The sequence below is a fragment of the Calypte anna genome, chromosome 3, assembly GCF_003957555.1.
Source record: "Calypte anna isolate BGI_N300 chromosome 3, bCalAnn1_v1.p, whole genome shotgun sequence".
Lineage (NCBI taxonomy): Eukaryota > Metazoa > Chordata > Aves > Apodiformes > Trochilidae > Calypte > Calypte anna.
The window spans coordinates 31,387,351-31,413,314 of NC_044246.1; the positions used below are offsets into that span (position 1 = coordinate 31,387,351).

General features: G+C 44.1%; 1 protein-coding gene across 1 annotated transcript; it reads left to right on the forward strand.

The window, feature by feature from the left end:
* Nucleotides 1-9,327: 9,327 nt before the first annotated feature.
* Nucleotides 9,328-19,599, forward strand: ZC3H12D (zinc finger CCCH-type containing 12D). Its single transcript, XM_008496937.2, has 5 exons — nucleotides 9,328-9,704; nucleotides 14,811-14,950; nucleotides 15,806-16,040; nucleotides 17,719-17,825; nucleotides 18,509-19,599. The coding sequence occupies exons 1-5, from the start codon at nucleotides 9,334-9,336 to the stop codon at nucleotides 19,537-19,539; spliced, it is 1,884 nt and encodes a 627-aa protein (XP_008495159.1). The 5' UTR covers nucleotides 9,328-9,333; the 3' UTR covers nucleotides 19,540-19,599.
* The last annotated feature ends 6,365 nt before the right edge of the window (nucleotides 19,600-25,964 follow it).

Here is a 25,964-nt window from a genome sequence, read left to right on the forward strand (position 1 = left end):
CAAACACCTTTTTAAGGCAAATGCGCTCACTTAGCAGCAGCAGAAATAGCTTCTTTTTTCACAACAGGTAAATGCTAAAGAACTGCATGTTTATATGAGTAAGTGTATGGAATTAAATAGCTAATTTGCACAGGTGGCCAAAGAGTTTTTGAAGTAAAGGGTTAAAAAATAAATACATTCAAGAGATTTCAAGGCTCTGATTTTCAGTATGCTGTGGTGCTTTTGAAAATCCATCCAATATGTTCATATGGCTGAAATCACCTGTTAGTATTTTTAAGCTAAAACTTCTAAATGTGGATATTCAAAAATTAGGTGACAGCATAACAGCTCCCTCTTTGGAGGTAGGTACTTAGTTCTAGGTACTGCTAAGTAAGACTTAAATTTCTGAGCTACTGTGCCAACACTCTGGAGGGATCACAGTTCACCTGGTAGAGGTGAAGCACTCCAAGAGAGATGGGATTTACTGCTGTGGTCGTCAGAAGTTATAGCTGTGTATGCGTGGCTTTTCTGGAGATGACACAGGAGCACGTGGTCAGCTGAAACCACAAACATTTCCTGCCAGAGTTGTTGGAGTGAACAGGACTTGTTTTATTATCTGGGAGTTGTAGATTTGGCTTGTTTTATTCTAAAGAGAGCTCGCACTTCCCTACCCTCATTTCCTTTTCGTCAATGCTATCTCCAGCCTCAGCTTCATTATTGACCTTTGGTGCTTGTGGTAAGTAAACAAAGCAGAACAAAATACCCCACCTTCCTCTATAATGCTGAGAATAACATTGAAAATTTTGCGGCAGAAACATCAGCTTCGCTTTGGCTTAGCTGAGGCCTGTTTGTAGGGGAACCTTTCATGCTTTAGGTTCTTTGTTGAGAAGTTAAAGGCTTAAAAATCGGCTCCTTATAATTCTGTACTGGATTGCCTTCTCTGTAACAACCTAAAAATATGTTGCAGTTGTTGTGTACTGTGGTAGCCATGGATAAGAGGAATTTAGAAACCTCTTTTGTTGTCATGTATCGCAGTTCCCTTATTTCTCTGTAGGCATGGGGTGGAGTTGACCAAAATCATGATACAAGTGGGTTCTGGTCTTAAAGCATGAAAGGCAAGTGTGAGAGGCTCAGGTTTTGCATCAGAGGTCTCTCTTCAGTCCCATGGACATCACACGGGTCAGTAGAACTAGCATGAGGGGGTTGGTGTTTCAGGCTGGGTGATGTGGTAAGTGGTTACCCCAAAACATTCATGGTAACCCTGCATTCTTGGTATGTCCTCTGCCTGGTGGCTGCTCACTGCTTTGCTGATGGCTTCCTGATTTTCTTTTCTTGGAGTCATTAGTGTGCTTATGAAACTCCCTGAGTGTAAACCCAGGTTGTGCTCTTGGTGGGTTAGGGAGCTGGCAACATGGAAGTGTTCTTCATCAAAGTCCCATTTTGGCACAGTGCCTTGGTGTGTTCACTCACCATAGGGGATGTGGGCCAAAAGAATTGTTCTGTGTAGTTCCATGCATGGATGGAAGAGCATGCCATGTGCCCCTGCTTCTGGGCTGCTAAGAATCTTTATTGTCTAGATAAAGCTGTACCTGCTTCCTTCCACTTGTCAGAGAAACTGAAAAAAACCCATCCAAACAAACAGACAAAAACCCCCACAAAAGTAAGCAAACTTTTCCACACTAATTATTTTAAGAATAATTTTTAATTGCACATTTAAGAAGTTGCATTCAAAATTTTCAAGAAGTTTAGAAGCATTTCTCAAGGTGTTGCTGCTCTAATCTTTGTTCATTTCACCCTCCTATAGGCTTATTTTTTCATATAAATCTTGTATGTTACTGACAGCAGGAGTATAGATTTTGCTTGTAAGCTTCCTAGACCATAGATAATGTCAATCCTATTCATCAGTTACCTGTCACATACATAAGGACAGTATAAGAAATTTGAAAAATGTCAAACTGCACTAAGAATGATGTAAATATTTCCTTCAAGGTAGTATTTTTGTGTAAAGCTCTTGGTCTGGTTACTGACAGAATGTGCTTTTTCTCAGTGAGCAAGTCAGTAGCATCTTGGTTTAATGTGGCACCATTAAACCATGTTAAGGTTTAGGTCTTCCAAGCATGCACTAAATTGTTGAAGCTGAAAGACAGTTCCAGGAGCTTTCTGAAATCATAAGCTGAACAGCAGTAAACTTGAACTTGAAACTTGTTTGCGACTTCATGATTGTAAAAGGTACTTTTTATTATAAGCCTGGTGGAAAACACTTGAGTAATAGCTGTATCTTTTTCTATAAAAGGCAGAGGAAAAAACAGGTATTTTAGGTAAAACCAAGTTGGGATCCTGCTGCCTCATATCTCAAGATGGCAATAGTTTTCCAAGAAGTAAAAGAAGTTACTGTTGTTTGTACTATTGAAATCAGTTCTCTGTTCTCCCTGTTCTGTGCTCAGACAGTGTGCTCTCTACTAGGGTGCTACTTTTAGGGAGGTAGGAGAGGTGATCATTTTGGCAAGCATGTAAAAATACCTCTTCTAAAGATATTGGCTCTTTACCATTCTAAATACAGGATTGGCCATCAAGAACTGAGCTGGCACTCTCGCAGGACCTAAGTCAACTTAGTGATGTAAATTTTTAGGGTTAACACCTGTCTCCAAGTCAAAATTTCTAGTTTCCCCAACAGGAAGAGAATTCCCCTGGCAAAAAACCCCAAACATCTAGATTTTTCCTGATAAAAATCCTATTTAAAAATGGGTCCATGGCTTGTACTGTGTAACTGTGACTTCTTGTTCTCAGTGAAGCAGGAGACTGAATTGGGGGAGTGTGGCTTGAGGGTCTGAGCCCAGCCTTGTAACTGGCAGTAGGGAGATATCCTCAGCTGAGGCAGGATGGGGAATGTATTAGTTCCAGGAAGTATTTAATTTATTCCTGGAAATAGACCTGCATTTGATTAAGTACTTGCTTTATCTTGGGTGTTTTCTGCTGGTTAGGGGCTACATAGTTTTCACTGTGATACTACGGTCACCTACACGTGTTTGACTTTCCCAGCAGGAGAACTTTTTCAGATGAGGAAGATGATAATAACACTTTTCTATGGTGCTGATGCAATACATGACTGTTTCCTTTAGCAAAACAAATAGCTCACCGGGGTGTGTTGACCAAAACATCTGTGGTGTTCCACACTACCAGTTTCTAGAGGACTTTTTTTCCATAGGAAAGCCTAACACCACCAGGAAAGGGGTTCTGTACAGGGAGCCTCCTTGAAAGTCCTGCTTCATCCTCTCCACAGCCTCCAGGAGCTGCCACAACAAGGCTGCCTTGCTTTGAGGCTGGCAATGATTCTGCTGAAAGTTTAGGTGTTTTGAAAACCAGTGAATTCTCAGCCTTCCCCACAAAACATCTCCCACTGCAGGTCTTTCCCTCTTGAACATAACAATACCATTAAGCAGCAACAAAGCTTTGCACTGGGAAAACTCAGCATGCTTGCCAGTGCAAGCAAGCACAGCAGAGAAAGGAAATAGCTGGAACCACAGGCTTGGGTGCTCGAGTGTTTATCTGCACTGGTGAGTGAGAGGGCTTAAGACCATCTGAAAAATTAAATGTGGTCCTTTATATCAGATGGTCCTCTGTCTCTCAACTAGTGATTGCTTTAGTGAGGCCCGTGACAGATTTCAGGAACTTGGGCAAGGGTCTTCCTGGCTGACTATGATTTAAATGCTGTTGAAGTCAAAAAAAGCTCATGGCTTTTTACAGTAGAAGGGCTTAGTCATTTCATTACAAATGAAAGACAAGTGAAACATTTTCTTATCTGATTTTCTTGTTGTTTGTTTTTATAAGCTCTGACTTATGTGTGTAGTGAAAAAAGCATTTTACTAGGAGGCAGGAGTTAAAACAATACTCTGTAATGTCATTTATAATCATGGATTATAAATAACAGCAACTTTCTCTTTCCTTTGCAATCGTACTGCTCTGTGGTGGTCTTGTGATGAGCTGTGTGGCATTCTGCAAGTTTAAATGGAGCAAAGAAGATCCTTCTCCTCCTGGGCTGTGGAATCAAAGGCTCTGGGTGTTCTATCCTTATAGCAGTTCTGAGCAGCAGCTGAAAACTAACATTTCTTTACTTGTGTCCTTAGAAACTTTCCTCTGTCTGCAGCCACTAACCTGCCCAGCCAGATCTTTGTGGATCAGAGGAAATTTTGTGCCAGGAGCAGGATAGATAAGGTGGTGTGCTCATCCTTTCACCCTGTGACTGCCTGGGTACTGCTTTGCACAGCAGCAGAAGCAGCCTTTGTCCCATAACCCATTGATTGGAACCAGCTGGGAAGCAGTGGCAAGGATTGCTAACCAGCAGCCAGCCTTTGGGTTAAACATGGTGTCACTACAAAGGGTTTGGCCACCCTGATTCCCCCCACAAAATACACAAGTAAGAGGGAATTTTTGGCCAGGAAAGGGCAGCCCTAGTCTGGTGTGTCACGTTGCAACAGTGTCAGAGGTGCTCTCCTTCTGTAGTAGGATGCCCTCACCCTCCTCAGCCCTGTGGGTAGTAGGCATCACGCCTGCAGCATCCAAAGGCTTCCAGAGGTTACTTCCACCTTGATTCTCCAGCCCTTTGTGCTGCCTAAAACTGGATATGGGGCATGTTTGTTTGCAGCAAGGTAAGGAAACAAGCAGAAGAAAACCCCAGCTTTCTACTGGAAAGTGCCTGTCAGTCTTTGCTGTGGACAGGCTGCATGTCTCTGAGGTAGTAATTTCTTCAAGGTACTAACAGCAGGTTAGGGGGTTAGTTTGTTTTTTTGGTATTTTACTAGTCCTTAGTAGTTTTTTTACTTTACTAGTTTTTACTAGTAGTCTCCCAGGGAAGGTTCTGTCAGATGTGAAGGTGTTTGAAGGAGGCTTTGCACTATCAGATGCCAAGCAAAATATTTATTTTGTAACATTTTTTTGTGTGTGTGTCCTAGAAGGTCAGAAATTTGCCAGGCACAAGGGGAATGAGGCTGAAATAATTTGGTAAAGCATTCCTGGTGGAAAACTTTTCACTTACCCCAAAATGCATATATCATTTTCTTACTGTCCAGCCTTGTGGATCCCTGAGTGGGTTTGACTGATCTTTGCCTGTGACTCAGAATACCAGATGTGTTGGGGAGCTTTTTTTTTTTTTTTTTACCCTTTTGAAAAATGAAGTGAAAGCTGATAAACCTGTAGAGCTAAGTGAGAGTTTGGCCAGTCAAATGAGGAAGTAAAACCTTCATATAGAAGGAATTCTAACCTGTTCACTGCACTTATTTGCTCTTATTGACACCAGCCCTGCCATAAAGCCTCTAAATACAGGCTGATGACTTCCTTGTTAGCCCAGTGCTGCTCTGAACCCAGCTTCTGGCTTGCCAAGGGTACTGTATGGCTGGGATGCAGGAACAGCAGCTCCCAGGTAAGGTGCAGGGCAAGTGGGGCGACCTGTGGGTGCTGCTGGTGCTCTCTCTCTGTGGTGTTTGCTTTTGTTGGTTTTGGCAGACAGAGCAGAGAAGGTAGGGAAGAAAAAGGTGAATATTTTCATAGTCATCAAGACAAAAAATGACTGGCTTTGCTCTCAAGGGTTTATGTGCATCTCTTATTCGTCAGAGTAAAACTCATTTTTCTGAAAGTCAGAGCAGCCTGACTTCATGCTGAAAGAAAACAGCACCTGGAAGGGCTCAACTGGGCTGGCAGGCTGAGGTGGTTTATGGCATGGGTCTCAGAGGTAGAAGAGGAAGGAAGGGCAGCCCAGAACTAAGGTGTGAGGGGGAACACAGAGGCAGCAGTGAGCTGTTGCTGTGCTCCTGGTGTTATTCAGGGTGCATGCCTGGCTTAGAGAAGACCCACACGTGCTCTGTCCTGACCAGTGCCAGGTCCAGCTGGGGTTCTGTCCCCTCTGCCCCAGCTACAGAAGGATGGAGCTTCAGTTGGGGCTTTGAGGAGCCCCAGATTTCTCCGAGTCAAACTGGTCCTTATTGTGGTTCTGGAGCCTGGGGCTGTGGGAGGTGATGCTTTAACACACCTGGGGAGCACCTGCTCCTGCTCTGACTGTTGGCAAGAAGAGCAAACACCTGGTGGAAGGACTAGGCAAGAAGTGTTCTTTAAAGCTTCTCAAGATGAGGAATTAGAATATAGCCACTTCCACATCTGTTAAGATATATTAACAATCTCCCCCCGCCCCCAGAAGAAAAACCAACCAAAAAAAAAATTGACAGCTTCCAAATTTTTTGTCAAAAGTAATTTTTTTTTTTTTTTTAACAGCCAAACTTTTAAGATTAGCACAGAATTTTGGACATGTCACTAAACTGGGTCCCTCTGCACATGTGTATGTTTGCAAGAGGGGGCACAACTGCAGACAGAGGGGTGTGATTTTTAACTAGAATATAGGACGGGCACACAATTACCTGTAAGTTAGCCAGGAAATGAAAATACTTTGGCTCCGGGGGACAGTGTCAGGAGGAAATCTGAGCAGTTTGAAAACAAAGGTCATACATTTTATAAATGTGATTTCACAACCTTGTTTGTGACAGCAAGAGCCAGACTCTGATGCACAATTTCTCTTCTTGTCATGTTTTGGTGCTGGTTGAAAGCACCCAACTGATCCATTGGCCTTGGGCACACTGACTGTTCACTAACATGTGAACTTCACTATGGTTTTATTATCCCTTAATTCTTTCTTTAGAAGGGTGACCTCAGTGTCGGCTGTGATCAAGGCTTTAACCTCAGAGCTGTGAGCTTGATCTCTCTGTGGTGGAAACCCTGAAGTCACAATATTACTAATTTTTGATCCATGGCCAAGCTGCAGCAGAAATCCTGTGTTTAACTTTGAAAAATCAGCATGTTACTGGTGATAGCTGATACTTCTCTGTACCAAACCCAGGCAGCAACCTAAAGCTCAGCATTGCCCCAGCTCACTGATCTGCAGGGGCTCAGAGCTTGTACAGAATGGCCTTGAAAAATGCAGCCTCCACCTGTCAGGAAGGGCAGGGTGAAGACACAAGCTCAGGGCTGGCTGAGATAGGTCTGGAAAATTGGTCTGGTGATCAGCTTTCACCCAGCTTGTGCTGGTGTGTTCTGCTGCTGCTGAGGGGGGCTGCGAGGCACATGCCACAAGACAGACATCATCTCTGCACCCTCTGCAAAATTTTGGATTCAACTTAGCCTACTTTCTGCTGGAGCCAGGACAACCATACACACACCACAACATGATGATAATGTGTGTTTGTATTCAAAACAAAACAAAACACCCATCAACATAGATGGAATGAGTTTTAAAAATTAATAGTGATGGTTAATAAAATAAATCAAGAGATTTTCTGTCCAACCTGAACGCAGACAGCAACTAAAGTTTTTAATTTACAATAATTTATTACAATATTCTAGACATAATAAGGAAATAAATATATAAATCAAGGAGTACATGTTAAGTGTTTGGAGCCACTGACTGCACACGTGGAAGCAGGATTTACTACAATTCCAGCCTGGCTGTGACAGGTTCAGCTATAGTCAAGTACAAAACCACATCACTGTATTTCAGTTCAGAGAGTAGTTATTTCAAAGAAGAGAAACCATTTCAGTAATTAAAAAGCAGGCAAATTCCTTTTCATCCGTGAACTGAAAGCAAGGATTAGATGTTAAAGTTTTTACACTTGTGGAGAGCACTGAGGAAAAGCAGGTGAGTCCACTGGCTGAAATAAGTAACACTTTGGTTTAGATGGAAAAATACATATGGTAACTGCTTTCCCATTTTGTATATGATTTGTCATTTTTAACAGACTGCCATCTTACTGCCACAGAATGCCTGGAAGTTATATGGCTATGTAGAAAAGTAAAGGCCAAAGTTGTATGAGGTGAGGTTAACTAGCAGGTTTCCTGCTGAACTCATCAGTTTTAATCTAACTGAACTCAACGCAAATTTCTTCCCTGCAGCCCAAGTCAAGTCTTAATTCCTTAAGCGAGCTGTCCTTAAGCTTCTCTCCTCTCTCCCTGTCTCCTGTCCCTCTGTGTCATCCTCCAGGTGGTTTTGGCTTCTGGGGGGGACTACTGCTGGGCAGAGAGCAGCCTGTGGGCCCACAGCGTGTGTGGTGGGATGGGCACATGGGTGCGATGTGATGATGGGTCTGGGCTCATCATGGAGGGGGTTGGTGGGTCAATTAGTTGTGCATCATCTGCTGACCCCAACTAGTGAAGGGGAGAGGGCCACCCACACATCCTCCATGTAGGTAGATGAACCAGGCAAAGCTTTTATTCAGGTAGCACCAAGGATTGCAGAGAAGTGGTGAGAGAAACTTCAGTGCAAGCATGCCAACAGTGATAGAGATGTTTGGCTTGATGAAGGAATGGGCACTGTATATGTCCTTCTGTTGTCACACTTACTGGGCTGAAGCAGCTCTGGGTGTGCTGCCCATCACCTTCATTGACTGAGTAGAGCACACATGTAAATAGCAGAGTACTGGAGAAGCTTGAAGGGGCTTTCCAATACTTCTGCATGCTGGCTTCTGAATTACCCATTTCTCTTTACAATAAATATAAGTGAAATGGAAAGTGTTCTTCAGATTGCTTGCTCCCCACCACTGCCCCAGCAGATTTTAAAAAACAAGCTGCTTCACTGAACATAAAAGTCCTTGGTGAAATAGCAAATAACAGGAAAAGACTAAGTGCAGGCATCACTGGAACAGATGAGTGACAGAATTTCGTAAGGTATGCCTGTGTATACCTAGAGGAACACACATTAGGAAAGACAAAACTGACATATTAGGAAAGACAAAAAAACTTCAGAGTTCCTAGCTACTTTGTAAACAACGTGTTTCCCTAAATCACTCAATGAAATTTGCTATACTTGTGTGGTTGCTATGCGTTTGAGCTCATCCAGCAACATCTGAAAGATTTTTATCTGTGGCTCACAAACCACACTGAGCAAGTTGAAAATCCCCAGTTACACCAACCTGCCTTTGTATCATTTCCTGTGAGATAAGCCTGAAGAACAAACTTACGCATGCAGTGTGTCTGTGTGCAGTCAGGCTTGCACAGCTCATGAAGGAGGATGAAACCTGTCTGACCCAGCTCCTGGAGGGTGACAAACATTCCATGGGACACTCCAGTGCTTTTATAAACAAGCGTGGACCAGAAAAATCCTTCAATGCTGAGAGAAGAGTGGACAGTCTTTTCAAGGAGAGGACAGAGGACCAGAGAGTCTCTCTGCTGTGCACAAGGCAAATAACTGAGATTGCACTTTCTTTCTTAACATTTGTATTTTGCTGTTTCTCATCTTTCTCCCACCTAAAGCTGATGCCTGTTGGATGAGGCTGGGAAGACAGGAGCACCGGGTTTAAAGGAACGTAAGTGGCTGATAAGATGTCACTGGCCAGTTCACTTTCCAGCAAACCAGTAACACCAAGCTCTGGAAAAGTTTCCATGGCAGAGGTGGAAGTGCACCAGAGCAAACTGGATTTTTTCTGCAAGCTGGGCTATGGTAAGCAGGACATCTGCAAAGTGCTGGACAGCCTGGGCCAAGAGGCCCTGGAGGATGATGTGCTGAAAGAGCTGATTCGGATGGGGAGCAAACCTCAAGCTCTGGAGAGCCAGGCTGAGCCTTCCCAGCTAAAACTTGTTGCCCGTGGATCCTGTAGCAGCACATCAGGGGCAAAGTGGCTTGGAGAAGATGACAGCGATTCTTCCAATCACTTCAGAGCCATCGTGATCGATGGCAGCAATGTTGCAATGAGGTAAGCTCTGCTTCCTAAAAGGGATGTCTCTTCCTCTGAAGCTTTTGAATTTTAAAGGTAATGGCTTGAAGTATGCTTTTGCTTGAGGTGAGGGTTGCACTGATGTCTTTGATTTGTGATGTATGGAGCTTATTCCTGCTCTTTGGCTGAAGCACAGCTCCTAGGGACCTGCTGTCTCTGTGCCCATAAATACACACAGCAAATGCAATCATTGGCTTGCTCTGCATTTTGACCTTTTCTAAGCCAGCAGCTAGCCAACCACTGCTGTTTATGGCAGGATGATTCAGCAGCTCTCTCCTCCTTTTAGTTCACCATTGATGTTCCCTTGCCTTTTCAAACGGGTACCTACTTTTCTGAATGTAAATGCTGAGGGGTTTCCAGGAAAAGCTCATGAGCATATAGACAGAACAGACCAAGTAATCTAAGAAGGAGAGGGAAAATAAAGACAGGTAACTTTGGTTCCTAACATCACGGTTGTACTGCTTTGACTTGCAAGTAAACCCCAACAGTGTACCCAGCTGCTATATGTTTGTTTTCAGTTTGGCTTTGTTTTAATGGAAATATGAAGAAACTGATAGTTGACTTGTACTGAAGAGGAGTCTCCTTTCCTTTGTAATTCAGATTTTGGGAAATGTCACAGCAACTCATCCTTACATCTCCTAAGCAGTGTCCTGACACTGTGAAAGCACTCTTACTGTGGGGGAGCCCAGCACATCCATGTGACTGGGAAGTCCAAAGACAGTGGGTGGGTTGACCTCTGTTTACCTGAGCAATGTGTACAGTCAGGGCCCCCCAGCAGCTGATACTCCAGGACATGCTGTCTATCCATCTATCCACTGATTTTGCCAGTTGCCTGTTGCTTGGGATGGGGTGGCAAAGGGCTTCCTCCTTCATCAGCTTTGGTGTGAGGAGAGATTAAGAGCAAATGAGACAAGCACAGCCAGAGCAACTGGAGACTAAGCAAATCATGCCATCTTCTGGATGAAGGGAGAAAGCCCATCCAAAACCAAAGGGTTCCTCCGTTTATGAGGAGTGAAAAATGCATAAAAGAGCAAAATTAGCCTTTGCTGGACCTTGAGATTTGTATATAGGTGCTAGGATCTTCAACCTCCACCTGCTTTTTAACCCTAGGCCCTCCGCAAGGTGTTCTTCTTGCCTCTCAGCCAAAATAGTGAGCATCCATCCAGGCAGAGTGGCTGAGATGAGCACATACCCTTTCACCATGCTGAGGGCAATGCTACCCCTGATTGGCCATGTTCTCCAGTCTCCTGACACAACCTTGTCCTCACTGATTTCCCAGGGCTTCCTCAGAGCAGGCAGAGGTAGACAAGGCAGAGGTCAGCATGCTTTTCCAAATGGCAGAAGATGAACTCTTGCCAGTGAGCAGGAGGCCCAGCCTAGGTTGGTGGCTAATGAGACAGTGCATGTTTTGAGCTAGGAGTACCCTGGGAGAGCTCTGAGCTCATCTTGCTGCACCAGCCCACACTTGCTAGACTGAGATTATTTAAAATACTTGTCATTACAGGTATGTGCAGCAGGTAGCTTGAGCTAGCATGCTTTCCTAGAGCACACACCCACTTAAATGGGTTTTTAAGAAGCCACGTGATTCTGGAATGTGAAATTTAAATATTTTTTTTTTGTAGAATAATTTCCAAAATGTAAGTCCAAGAGATGTGTGCTTGCTAGGTTATCGAAAGCTGATGTTGTGCTGTGGATTCCTTGTCTTTCACCTAAAAGAACTTAGAGAACTTTGAGTTTCAGAAAGGCAAACATTTTACAGCGCTTCTCAGCCATCCCCAGCTTCTGTTTTGATGAAGTTAAAAACTACTTGGATTATGCAGAAGACTATTGAGCCTATCATCACACTGAGCTGATGCAGCCTGGAAGTAGCTGCTTTCCTCTCCTGGATGCCTTTCCAAAGCAGTGCTGAATGGCATTTACTTTGGGTAATGGGAGAGAGAAGGGCTGTAAGTAGAACTCAGGAAAAAGGGATGTTAGATTTCCTTGGTGGGAAAACATCATCATCATCTACACCAACAAACATAGAAGTGCAGGCAAAGCAGCATTTCAGGGATAAAGCTGTCCAAAAGTTGAAGCCTGGACAGGAAGTTGCTTCTATGAAGAAAAGCATCTTGAGCATTTGTACTTCTGTCTTAAGCTTGGTGTTTCTGGAGGGTTTCAAGGTTGGTGTAGAGGGCTGCAGGGTTTTGAACAGGATGCCCCAGGGTAACAAACAAGTGAATGAGTTGGTGGTCTCCAGTTGTCAGTCAGCCTATCTATAGAAACTGAATGGCAAATAACCTTGCTTTCAGCAAGTGTCAGTAGTCAAGTGTCTCAATACACTTTGTATTTCCATCAGATGCAATGAAAAGCAGCCATCTGCCACCCCTCCCTGGGAAGCAGGAAGGAAGATATAGCAAAGCTAGCAGAAAAAAAAATCAATGGAGTTGTGTTAATATGAGAAGGGAACAACCCCAACCTTATTCATGCCCACCAAAAAGGTCATCTGGGCTACTACCTCGTTTTTAAGCTGTGATGCATACAGAGCGCTTTGCCTAGGCCAGTGGAGTCCTGCATTAGGCTCTCTGTTTGGGCAAAGCTGTGGCTGGTCCTGTTTCACAACCAGGTGGAGCTGTGGCCATTGGCAGTTTGCAAAAAGAGTACTTTAGACTAAACTTCTTCCCAAAGGGGTTGGAACTGCACAATTTAAAAAGGAACCACTGGGTGCTAATTATGGATTAGTTGCCAGAATCACAGCAAGACCAGATGACAGCTTGAGTTTCTGAGATGGGCCCCACTGACCTGTGACACAAGGACCATGTGCCCCGTTCATAGAATCATAGAATCATAGAATTGGCTGGGTTGGAAGGGACCTCAGAGATCATCAAGTCCAACTCTTGATCCACCACTGCTGCAGTTACCAGACCATGGCACTGAGTGCCACATCCAGTCACTTTTTAAGTATCTCCAGGGATGGAGAATCCACTACTTCTTGGGGCAGCCCATTCCAATGCCTGATCACCGTCTTGGTAAAGAAATTCTTTCTAATGTCCAACCTAAACCTCCCCCAGCACAACTTGAAACCGTGCCCTCTTGCTGTTGCTGGCAGGAGGGAGAGAGATAGGATCGAGTGACAACAGATCAGGTATGGTCCATGGGGTTAGGTGGGAAAGGTGACTGACAGGAGCCAGCCTGATGTCTGGGAACACACATTCACCACACAGGGAGAATGAACAGTTTTGAAGCCACTGCACTGCAGAACTTGGTGCTCAGTTGTGTTGACACTGCTGCATGCCATGCCTGTACATGATGCTTCAGAGAGAAGATACTTTCCCCAGGCTTGGCTGCAGCAATACAGCAGTACCTGGGCTAAGTGTTAATGCTGGGAAACAGTCCCAGGTGCCTCTTCTCACTTGTCCCATTTGGCCTTTTGGCCAAATTGCTTCTCCTTGAGTGCCTTCTGCATTGGGGATACATCTGGAATTACTTTCTTAAAGTTGACAGGGTTATATATATGAGCCCTCAATACAGGCTGCTGTTGAACTTTGAGTTGTGGCACAGAAGATGTGCTTAAACTTCCTTTTAAAGGCAGTTATCTGAAAAAGTCACTGGCACATCCAATTTACCCATCCAGGTGACTTCATATCTATCCTGATTACATCCCATAAAACCAAACCAAACAATACCTCTAGAATGGAGTTTAAATCCATTGAGCACTTCAGACCATTTATTTTTGGTGTTCTTGTTTAAGACTTCTTATTACATAGGTAGCTATTAATAAACAACCAACAACCAGGTTTCCACCTCCAAACTACACTGTTCTTCATTTGTGGTCACCATGTCAGCACTGATGCTTGCATTAAGTGTAAGATGGAGCTTTGATTATGAGGCTGATGTAGGCAGAATCTAGACTTGATTTCCTGGAGGATGATAGGGGAAGAGCAATTTAAAACTGTGCCATTGACTGGTCTGCCTCTGCAATTAAGTGTGGTAACCAAGAGAGTAATTTACAAGTATATTTTGCGGAAGTGAAATCCTGAGTGACACTATAATGATAATATCCAGAAAGCTTGAAGTACAAGGATGAGGTACCTGTAGGCACTGTGAGGGAATTTATCTGTTTTAGGACTTGGTGAAGAGTTTATTTTTGTTTCCTTGTGTGGAGGTAATTAACATCTACTTTCCTTTACGGATGCTCTGCACTGTAGTAGAATTTTAGAAAAGAGAATGACAAGCAGTAAGAACTTTCAACAGGGGAAGGAGAAACTCCCCTAATTCCCCCTAGGATATGACCCCTAATTGTTTTCCTTGAGGTTGTTTTCTGTGTCTTGCTCTGAATATTGATAATTCTCCAGAATGCACCTTGCCTGCATCTGCTACAGTGCCTGCTCTGGGGAGGTCCTGTCTGTGCAACAAAGACAAAATCCACTGAATTAGAACAAAATAAAGATGGACCTGAGGTGTCTGTGGCCATCTCCACTCAGGACTTGTCCCTTTTTTTGGTGTCCTCGGTTAAGTTCTCCGTATTTCCCATTCTTCCTCTCACAGTTTCCTTTTCCCTATAGTTTGACTCTATTTCCTAAAGAAGTCATGCAGCAGAATGATCTGTGATCACACTTGCAGCCACACCAGCCCTTAAAATCCCTAATGCCACTCTTACCACAGAAGAAAATTCCTATGTTTTATTTCTCATAGGAGAGCCTTGTTGGTTTCTGCTTGTGCTGGAAAAAACTCTCACTCTCAAACAAGACAGGGGGACAAGGTGTGAGAAGGATCTGACACAGCTTAAGATCTTGCTGGTACCTTTGGATTGAAGTCCATCCAGATAGAGGTGGAAACAAGAGGCTTGGGAAGGAGGCACGTCATAGAAACAGGGGATAGGATACCTCTGGTTTTATGTATCCAAACTGCTTCTGGTTCCACTGAACACCAAACTGGTGTTTGGTTCTGCTCAACCAGGGCATCCTGCCATGTTGTTTTCTTGGATGCTGATGAATGACACAAAAGCTGTTTGGTTTTTCTTTTCATTACTGCCTCAGTTAAAGTGAACTGGAAGCTTCTTGAAAGCTTTGCCTCACCATCCTCCTTTTTTAAAAATATATATAGCCATGGAAACAGAGAGGTGTTCTCCTGCTGGGGGATCCAGCTGGCGGTGGATTGGTTCCGAGAGAGGGGGCACACCTACATCAAAGTTATTGTCCCACTCTGGAGAAAGGAGCCCCCTCGACAAGACAATCCCATTGCAGGTAAGTCACCATCCATCCCAGGCACCACTTGGCAATCAGTAGGTGCAGTTTGGAGACAGGGGCATGAAGATTTCAGTACAGTTTTGCTCTGTAAAGACAAGCACAGTGTAAGTTGTGCATCAGATTTCCATCCTTAAATTATTCATTAATTTATTGCCATATGTTCCAGGCTAGCAGCTAAACCAAAGGTGGCAGTAGCCAATGCATTTACCACTGCCTGACTGTTATGTAGTAGCCTATTACTCCACTAGAGGAACTACATGGGTTCCTCTTCCAGGAGAAGGAAATGCAGCTGAAGTCTGTGGAGGACTGCAAGATTTACTTTGTCTAGAAACAGAGCTGCCAGATGTGTGCCAGCATCTTAGTGCCTGCAAATGAGGAAGCTGAGGTTCCACATTTCTGCATAGCAGAAATGCCAGAAAGTCAGAATGTCTTCAATAGCAGCAAAGTAAGTTAGTTAGTTAATTAGTTTGTTATTTATCCTACCAGCCACATTTTATCCGATAACAGGGTTATGAGCCTTCTATTATCTAGTAAAGTAAAAAGAGAACTTTCATCATTTGCATGTAGTTCAGCATATCTCTGATTTAGAATTCAAGGCACCCTTTTACAGATAAGAGTTAAAAGTGAAGGATTTACGAGTAGATGCTTTCTTAAAAGACCTAATTTATCAAGTTGCGAAATGACCACCAGATACCAGTGGATCTGAAAATCACAACACTGTAAGCTGTTTAAAGTGCTGAAATATCTTCAGAATTCTTGCAGATTTCTAGCACCCGGTCATTATTAATTAACTATTTTTGCTTTTACATTTTTCCCCCCTTTTTTTTTCATGGCTGCCAACCACCCCACCAGATCAGCACATTCTTGAGGAGCTTGAAAAGCAATCGATCCTTGTGTACACCCCATCCCGGAAGGTGAAAGGCAAGAGAGTAGTGTGCTACGATGACCGCTACATAGTGAAGGTTGCTTATGAAAAAGATGGAGTCATTGTTTCCAATGACCACTACCGGGATCTCCAGAATGAAAACCCTGAGTGGAAGTGGTTTATTGAGCAGCGACTGCTCATGTACTCCTTTGTCAGCAACAGGTAAGAGGCAGTTGTTATTAAACAAGCTTGAATTGAAACATTATGGGCCAGCTCAGCTCCAACACCAGTGCACCTCCCGCTGATAGCAGAGTACACAAGTACTTTTCTGAAAGGTATTTACCTCAACTTTTCTTGTCTCGTTTCTTTAGTTTCTGCTCCCTCAGCTTTGGTCTTCAATGCCCCATATAGCTCTTCAATGAACTCTATTTGAATGGCAGCATTAATGACCAGCTTTGCTTCTTTTCAATCCCAACCGGTATGCTAGACCAAAGCTTGGAATCCTGTAATTTCTATTTCCTATAGAAACAGAATTTAAATACATGAGAAGAGGCTGGCTATCTGGCAGTAATTCTAATTCCCTCACAAGGCAGAACGATGCTTTTGAAATCACAGCTTCCTAGAAGAAGAGAGACAAGGAGCTGATCTTTCTGACCCTCAACCATACCCACTGGGGAAGGTTTTATTTGAGGTACTTGTATGGTGTGAGGCTGAGCTGTATGCTCCACAGTCTGTAGACAATAGACTTGCTTGAGTTTCCTCATTAGCTGTCAGTCTGGCTGGGAAAATGGACTCGGAGCCATTCAGATGTACGGATGGGTGTGAGCAGAGAAGCTGCTTCACACAGCAGCACACTCTGTGGGTCAGATGGAGATGAGGTTCTCTCTCTCCCTACCACCAAAGCTGGATGGGAATGCATCCAGTTTCCCTGTAATATTGTTCACAGAAATTCAGTCACTGAACACCACCAAAATGTGTTTTTTGAAATTCTAGTCTATTATCTCCAACTACCATCAGGCTCCTTCCCTAGTTACTAAGGGGATACAAATATTTATATAGTATTTTCCTATTTCCTAGGGATTTTCAGAACCCTTCCCTTGGAAAGTCTAGCTGTTACTGTGACGCCTGTCTGAACAGTTTCAGCAGGACCTTTTTGCAGTGCTCTGGGAACCTCTCTGAAACCACAGCCTGAAGTTGGACGTTTCAGACTTTATAATCAAATAAACAAATCCCCTGAATGCTTGTGATTCCCTCTACCTGGGAGAGAGTTTTTCATGGGTGAATGTGGTGCAGATTCATTTGCAAACAAGTCCAGAGATGCTAATTAGTTCTCTTCCTCAAGCACCACATTCAGGTACTGACACAGAAGATTGTTTCTTTGAACATTTCAGGCCTTGTAGCAGGAAGCCTTTATTGAATCCCTGGAAAAGACTGGGCTTGTTTATCACACCACATTCATCATCAACTGTAGCTCTGAACTACTTGCTGGCTTTTTAATCCTCATTCTCCTACAAGTATTTAATTCGAGAAAATTGAGTGTGCCATGGAAGGGAGCTGATGGTGAGGATCACAGTCTGGAGACCACAGAGAGTTTGCTGCTGCTTCAGAGAAAAAGGGAACAATGCTGCAATGTCTGGAGCTGTTGGCTGGCCAGAACTATGTCAAGCTGTCATGCTTTCTAGATGGGTTAAGTTAATAGGAAAAAACAACTGAGGCTGAAGCCTTGTCTTGGTAGGCAGGAGGGCACTGTGTCTAGTAAGGCAGCTTGACTCCTGAAGGCCAGGACAGAAAAGGATCACAAGGACTTTCTTTCCTAACCTTGTGCCACAAGCCGTGATGGCACTTTAGCCCCCAAAGCTCGAAGTATTTTTGTTACCCCTGTGACTTTTTCCTCTTTCAGGTTTATGCCTCCTGATGATCCATTAGGCCGGCATGGACCCACTCTTAGTAACTTCCTCAGCAAAAAGCCAGTGTTTCCTGAACCAAAATGGCAGCCTTGTCCCTATGGTGGGTTTCTCTCCATGCTGTGACCTGCCAGCCTTCCTCCTTCTGCCCCTTTTCCACAGGGGTATTTTCCTTCAGCTATGGGCGAGCACTGCTGCCGTGTGCTGTCCCGCTTTGTGTGGCAGGGACCTGGGTCAGGGCTGCTCAGATGGGTGATGATGCTGCTTTACTCTTCTGCTTACCTGGCTTCAGCCTCAGCAGAGGCAGATGCTGGTCCTGGCTGTACTGACCCCTGGTTTGCGCACACTCTTCAATTTGCAGAGTGGACATGGATTGTAGCACTTGGGAAAGGCCACCCAAACACTTCCTCTTTCTCTCCTTGCAATAACTTCCCAGGAACGTGGAGGTTTCTCAGTGGCAAATCCCTATACCATTCTTTAAAGCAACCCTTTGAAGCAGGAGGTCTACCAGGCCACTGCGTGCAGCAGCTGTAACAGATCTATTTCAGAAACTTCCAACTTAGCAGAAACCTCCTTTCACTGCAGCTTCACCCTACTATTTATGGCAGCAATATTTAAATCTGGGGTCAAAAGTACCGAACTGGGAAAGAGCACTTCCCCTCTTCACTGTCTGCTCACCACCCCCCTGCAAATGCACAGTGCTGGAGAGAAGTGATGAGCTTGTTGTTAATCAAAATGAGTACCAGTGACAACCCCCTCTTTGACTTCTGTTTTTTATTCTTTCAGGTAAAAAATGCACCTATGGCAATAAATGCAAATTTTACCACCCAGAGAGACTACATCAAGCTCAGCTCTCAGTTGCTGATGAGCTCAGGGCCAAAATAAAGGTCCCATTAAGCATGGGGAAAGAGGAGGAGCAGTGCAACCACTTGCCATACAGGAGCAGAGGAGAGCCTGCACTGCCAGATGCCTGCACAGAAACACTGCAAGAAGCCAGGGGCTTTGCAGGGGCTTCCTGCTACCCAGGGTGGTCCAGGATGAGCTATCCTGAGCAGGTGGCTGGCACCTGGGCCAATGGCTCCAACGCTGACCTGGGGCTGGCCCCGTGGCTGCTGCAGGCAGAGTTGCTGCTAGAGCACCCACTCCTGGAGGAGATGTCAGCGCTGCGCATCGGTGATGATGCCTGCAGCCACGCTCGGTCCATCCACATCCCTCAGAAGAGAGAAGTGACAGACAGCCCTCCCCACTGTGGTGACCTCAGGCCCAACCCATACTTGCTTCATTGCCCCCATAGGTTGGACCACACCTGCTTACTGGGATGTCCTTTCCAGCAGATGGTGCTCCCACCTGGATGGGGTGGGATGTGCCCCCACTGCCGTTGGCCCCGGGAGTGCTGCAGCACACAGAGGATGGGGCAGAGGAGCTGCTATGGCCCCTCTCGTGGTGCTCAGCACAAACTGGCCCTGGAGACTCAGCATCATGCCTTGTCACAGTCCAGGGCTCTTCCCCCTGCCCCATTTCACTTGTACAGCCAGCAGCACGGTGTCCCCAGCCAGCCCCCTGGGCAGCCCTTCCTATTAGACTCCAGCAAAGGTCTGGGCTTCTTTCAGAAAGTCCATCCTTACCCTATTGCCCCTAACAGTGACTACTGGCCCATCCCAGCTGCAAGGCCACCCTCTGCCCAGCAAGCAAACCTACACAGGGAGCTGTGCTCCCTTTTTCCTTATGGGGAGGTGAATCACATCATGGCTTTGTACCCCAATATCAAGGATGTTGCTAGCTTGACTTTACTGATTCTAAGACAAAGAAATTTGTGAGGCCTCCAGATCAAACCTTTCCCAACAAGCACAAGTCCCAGGATAAAAAAAAAAAAATGCTACACTGAGGTTTAAAACTGTGTTATTGAAAGGCTTTAAGGCAAGGGTTACAGCTGTTCCAGGAGCACATCAACCAGCAATGGGGCATCAAGTCAAAGCAAAGGGTGCTGGTCACTAGTGGGATCTCATTCAACTCCTGTGAAAGTGCGTGGGAGGGCTCAGGGTAACTGGGATGCCACCATCTGAATCTCACTTGTTCAGGTCTGGGTTCAGGATGACAGAGATCTTCACTGATGCTTTTAAACACTAGATGTAGCAATAGGAGCCTTTCTTGCTCCTGAGGCTCGACGAGCTGCTGGCCTCTCCATTGCCTCACACAAGAGTGAGCTCTGCTCTGTGGGTGTGTGTCCCACCTTTATTGCCCCCCTGGTCTTGCTCATGCCCAATAGGGGCCTGTCCTAATCAGGCACAGGGGGACTCACACCCACTCTTTGGCAACTCGAGGCACCTGGTTTATCTTGTTTCTCTACATTTCCCCCCCCTTTTTTTTTTCTTAAAGCTTTCCCGGTTTGCCCTAGCTTACAGGATTTTTACACACACACATTTTTACTACACTGATTACAGGATTTTTACACATTTTTACACATATAGCTTACAGGATTTAACCCTAGCTTCGACTGACACACACTTATAGCTTACGGGATTTAACCCTAGCTTACAAACATACACAAGATTTTTACACATTTTTTTTTTTTTTCGACTGACACAAACATACATAGCTTATGGGATTTAACCCTACCTTCTAAGACTGACACAACTTAAACATACAAACATACACTTATAGCTTACGGGATTTAACCCAAGCTTCTCACACTGCTGCAGCCTAGGCAAACCGTTCAATGTCAGCCCAGGCCCTTTTCACAAAGTCTCTGCTTTTCCAACTTGAGTTGTTCTTCTCCCTCCTGTATCTGCTCTTCTCTTGGCTTTCCTCTGCTCAGGGGTTTCCAAAGAGAGAATCCTTATCTTGGCTTCCCTCTGCTCAGGGGTTTCCAAAGAGCTTGCTGGTTCCTCATGGGTTTCTGGTTCCTCATGGGATTACGGGATTTAACCCTTCCTCATGGGATTCCATACACAGGTTTAACCCTTCCTCATGGGATTCCATCCTCCTGGCTCCCCTCTGCTCAGGGATTTCCAAAGAGAGAATCCTTATCTTGGCTTCCCTCTGCTCAGGGGTTTCCAATCCAAAGAGCTTGCTGGTCATACCTTTGAGGGAGAGTGTTAGCCCAGGCACTTTTTCAAATCAGGGAGAATGTTCCTGTTGCCAGCTCCTCACACTGCTGCTTCTTTAGACGTCTGTACGTTACCCGCATTCTCCACCAAATGTAGCAGGAGGAGCCTTTCTTCTTGTTCCTGAGGCTCGACGAGCTGCTGACCTCTCCATTGCCTCACACAAGAGTGAGCTCTGCTCTGTGGGTGTGTCCCACCTTTATTGGCCCCCTGGTCTTGCTCATGCCCAATAGGGGCCTGTCCTAATCAGGCACAGGTGGACTCACACCCACTCTTTGGCAACTCGAGGCACCTGGTTTATCTTGTTTCTCTACAACTAGATATATTTTTTAAAGTCCCAACCTGTTGTTCAACTACTGTAAAAGAACCATGCTCCATAGTCCCTAGTATGGGGCTCTCCACAGACAACCCCTGAGTACTGGCTCAGCTGCCATGAAAAGTAATTTGGCCAATTTCCCCTACCTCAGGACTCTGCCTTCTGCTAGAAGGCATCTTTGAGTCCATATGATAGCCCAACACAGCTCCAGCCCTGTGTCAGTAAGCTTCCAAACATACATCTCGTGTTGATAAACCAATGCTTTGAACACACAGAGGCACAAGCAGAGGTGGTAGCAGTGCACCAGGGCACCTAACAGCAGCTGGAAGGACATTGCTCAGGGATCACACACAAGTGAAGTCAAATCAGGGAAATAATCTTCAGCAAAAGTCTTGATGTGGGCTGAGGGTTTGGTTAATTCAAAAAAAGGAGAGACCCAGATGAGGTCAAGGGGAAAAAACCCAACAAAACAAACCCAACAACTTTAAAGCACCTCTGTTGTATTGAGGAAGAAAACTGTTGTTGACTTAACCCTTAATTGTTCAAACCCATAATGTAATTATATAGCTGATTTCTGATTACAAAATTTAAACTGTGTTGTGCTGGAACATGTTTCGTTTTGAGTAAGCTGTAAAGCTGTGAATCTGCATTATTCCACTGAATTCTTTACGTTGTAATTAAAATACTAAGTTTAATCATGCAAGTTTTTGGCACTATACCAAAGTTTATGTATGTCAGTATGACATGTTTTAAAAATGTTTTAACACATTCTAAAATGGTCATCTAGAATAATTTGATCCAAATATTGTTGTATTTTTAAAAATTTTTTTTTAATTCTTCTAAGCACTGATGCTTCCATCAAGTCCCACATTTAGGTGGGATTTACAAATCATCTGGCCCTGCAGTAATTCTTCTCCAGTAAGCAAGGTTCTTCTCTGGTGTTCAACCAGACATGTTGGTCTTGGGCAGGAATTCAACATGGCCCTCACTGCCAACTCTGAATTCTCTTGCTTTCAAAAGGTGACCAAGGAGTAGTAATTTACCCTTAGTGTCATTACCATGATGTATTTTTTTTAGGTGATAATAGGTTTTTTAGGTAGTGATAGTTTGACCTGTTTCCCTCTGGAAATTATCATCAGCATTTTTTTTTTGGTGGTGGTGTTTAAAGAATCTTCAGGAAATAAGTATACAATATCATTTCAGTCTCTTGTGGCCATTGCGTTGGCTCCAAGCTATTCTAATTTGGAGTTTGAAGGTATGATTTATCTTAACAAAATATGACAGTTTTTCCATGCATCATAAATTTTCCTGTAATTGTTGTCATAATATACATATAGTATAACAGGATCAACAGAATGACTTAAAAATTTACCCACTGCATATTACATTAGAACAAAATTAGATCAGAAATTACATTACCACAAAACTATGGAATAAATGCCCTGTGAATTGCCTTGAAAAGTATTTTAAGTTCTACAGCCATCATTAATTGCTCTGAAATTTGTCATGCACCACTCTTAACACATCAAAATGACCTGAGACATTTAATGGGTTAATTGCCTGCATTGTGCCCATACCAGGCCAGGTTCTGTGGATTGCCTAACAGCTTGTGCTAGAGCTTTCCCAACTACTGCTGTATACATAAATCCTGCTGTACACACACACACACATATATATAAATACTTGCAGACAAAGTATGATAGGGAGCAGAAAAATACCTTCAATGTACTCAACCAGAGGAAATCCCAAAGGCAGAATTCTGAAAACACAGCCCCGGCAATGGGGCAGGAGGTAACTGTATTTGTCAACATTTATTTTTACATCTGGAATGTACATTATGTATTTCGATACAGAAATAATTTAAAATCTACTGGAAAATTGGCATGCTGCTTTTATAGAGTGCCCTCATCGTGCTAGAGATGTGTACAAGCTTTTTTTCCTCTTCCTCTGAGGATGCACAGGAATTTAGTGGTCATTCAAAACCCTTTCTTAGTGTTCAGTAACTTATTTTTCTTTCAGTTCTGTCTTACTGGGGAATCTTCCAGTAAAACACATAGAATGTGCCTTCTGCTGAGAAAGTGCCTGAAGAAATAAATCAGCCTTTGGCACTTGACAGAACTAGGTTTCTCTTGGCTCTTCTCACCAGAGAAGGATTTCACCAGAGGATTTCTCTTTCTCATGGAGCTTTTATTCACAGGGCAGCCCAGCAGTGGTGCTGCATTGCTGTGTGTTTGACAGGAGCTCTGCTGCTGGCCCAGAGCCTACAGAGAGCAGGGACTGCTGCATCATTTCATGGCATCACAAGCACCTGGGACTCAGGACTCCCTGCTGCAGATCCTTTTGCATTTTTCCAAGACAGGAGGATTTCTTTTTGGCTTTGTCAGCTCCTGAGGTAAGGGAATGGGCTGCTAAGAGGAAAGAGCAGGCAGCTTTTGCACAGACAGGGGCTCGTGCTATTTGGTATCTCTGTGGTGACACATTTGAGTCCAGCTCTCACTGCCAAGTTGAAAATGAATCAGTAAATCCCAACAGGCTCAGAAAGCCCTGGTTGTTCTTTGCTTTTTTGATTGCCAAGCCTCTTTTAGGAGAAGACTGAAGCAGTGGGAGCAATCCTCCAGGCTGCTTTCCTAAGGGAGATACACAGAATTGCAAAATTAGTTTTAAGATTAAAAAAAAATAATTTTTAGAAGTCATAAAAGAGGGTCCTCCTGCCTTCTCTGCTTTCACCCTTTCCCAAAAAGTTAGGAAGCCACAGACACCCTCCTTTCTGAGGTGCTGGGGAAACTAGATGCCAGTACGTCACTGAAAATGGTTAGAAGTCACCCCTGCAAACAGCTTCTCAGTGTAAACAGAGGGAAAAAAGAGTGATCCTCTGGCTCACACTACCATCTTCTCACCTTTTCCTAAATATAGAGATTTCTGCCTAACAGAGCATTTGGTGACAAATCTACTAATTTAGCAAGCTTAGATACCATCAAAACTAATGCAATAAAATGGTTTATGAAGTTGATCATAACCTTGCTCTGCATCAAACACATTTGCCAGGTACTCTGAAAAGTTTTGCTAATATTTTAACTCACTTCCTGTACGAGCTGGCATAATTTATAATCAATCAAACATTTGGACTTATCACAAGCAAATAAATACAGCAATAGGTTTCATAGCTTCTCTCCTTCTTAAAAGTAGATTGCTAGAGAAGAACAAGCAAGCCCTGGACTTCACCAGGTGTGTTAGACCACCTCTACAAGTCCATAAAAAACCCCAAAGGCAGTGGTGAAAGTTTTTGACAAACAGACTCCTAAGCTGGACACAGGTACTTTACATACTTATATGCAAGATAATTTGGATCTCACTTTTCACCTTTTGCATGGACTTTTTCAGAACACCTCAGTTTCTCCTGCAGCTGTAGCTCATTTATTCTGTTGCCATAAGCCCTTTGCTTCTCTGCCTCAGGGTACATCTGCTCTGTTTTCACTCACATACATACAAGACTGCTGTTGTATTTACTTACCATTTGTTGGTGGGACTTGGATGCTTTAAACTGTTCTGAAAAACAGCACCGCTTATTAGAATTAGAATTCCCCCCGCCCCCCCCCCCCTTTTTTTTAATTTAAAAAAAATTCTTTTATTTTCACAGCATTGTTTGGGTTTGGTTTTTTGATCCTTGACATGGATCCCTTTAGCCTGGCAGAGTTTTGATATGCTCAAGCTGTTCTCCCAGCCAGCCTTGAGGCAGAAGTTTTTTGGGGAAGGAAATGGAGGCAAAGTTACAGCCACATGTTCTTGTGCTGACTTTGTTCATCTTTCTCTTCTCTAAGGATCAAATGGGATGCTAGCAGAAACTCAGCAACCATACACTCTTCACTGCCTTAAATCCTACTGAAAAGCAACACTTATCCTTCACCTGCCACAACCAAAGTAGCACATTTTGAGGTAACTAACACCACTGGCTTCGTACAGAAAATGGGCATTAGGACACTGAATGGCAAAATAAATAACAGCAAACCATGAATGGCATTAAACACAGTAAACCGGACAAATGGAAGCAAATTTTCTCATAGAAAAAAATCTAAATCAGATTGAAGGAACATAGAGGTGGTAGAATCAAGCATCCTATGTTACTTAGGTAAAACTATTGCCATGCACAGTATGATTCAGAAGGGTGGCTGCCATTCACCTGCACACTTGCAACCCTGAGCAAAATGTGGTTCAGCTCTCTCCTGTGATTATCAGTTGGCTGAGTTTGATATCCATACTGAAAGGACTTCAGACAACCAAGGAAACACCTAAATAAGAAGTGGCATCAACTACAGTAACCTAATGAACTACAGTAGCACTGAATGTGAGGACAAGGCAGATACCTGGTGATTCCAGATGAGATCCATCTTTACTACAGAAATAGTGGTCTCTTTGCACCATCAGCAGAAGAGCTGCAGAGACACAAGAAGTATCTATCTAATAGATAGTTAGGAAGTTTAGGAAGGATCTTGAGGTCCTGGAGTGGGTCCAAAGGAGGGCAACTAGGCTGGTGAAGGGACTCGAGTACAGATCCTATGAGGAGAGGCTGAGGGAGCTGGGGCTGTTCAACCTGGAGAAGAGGAGGCTCAGAGGAGACCTCATCACTCTCTGAAAGGAGGTTGTAGCCAGGTGGGGGTTGGTCTCTTTTTCCAGACGACTTTCAACAAGACAAGAGGGCACGGTCTTAACTTGTGCCAGGGTGGGTTTAGGTTGGATATTAGAAAGAATTTCTTTACAGAGAGGGTGATCAGACATTGGAATGGGCTGCCCCGGGAAGTAGTGGATTCTCCATCCCTGGAGATAT

Coding starts and splice junctions, on each gene's coding strand:
- ZC3H12D (XM_008496937.2), top strand. CDS start 9,334: ATGTCACTGGCCAGTTCACTTTCCAGCAAACCAGTAACACCAAGCTCT. Junction 9,705..14,810: donor GGCAGCAATGTTGCAATGAG/GTAAGCTCTGCT, acceptor AAATATATATAG/CCATGGAAACAGAGAGGTGT. Junction 17,826..18,508: donor ATGGCAGCCTTGTCCCTATG/GTGGGTTTCTCT, acceptor TTATTCTTTCAG/GTAAAAAATGCACCTATGGC.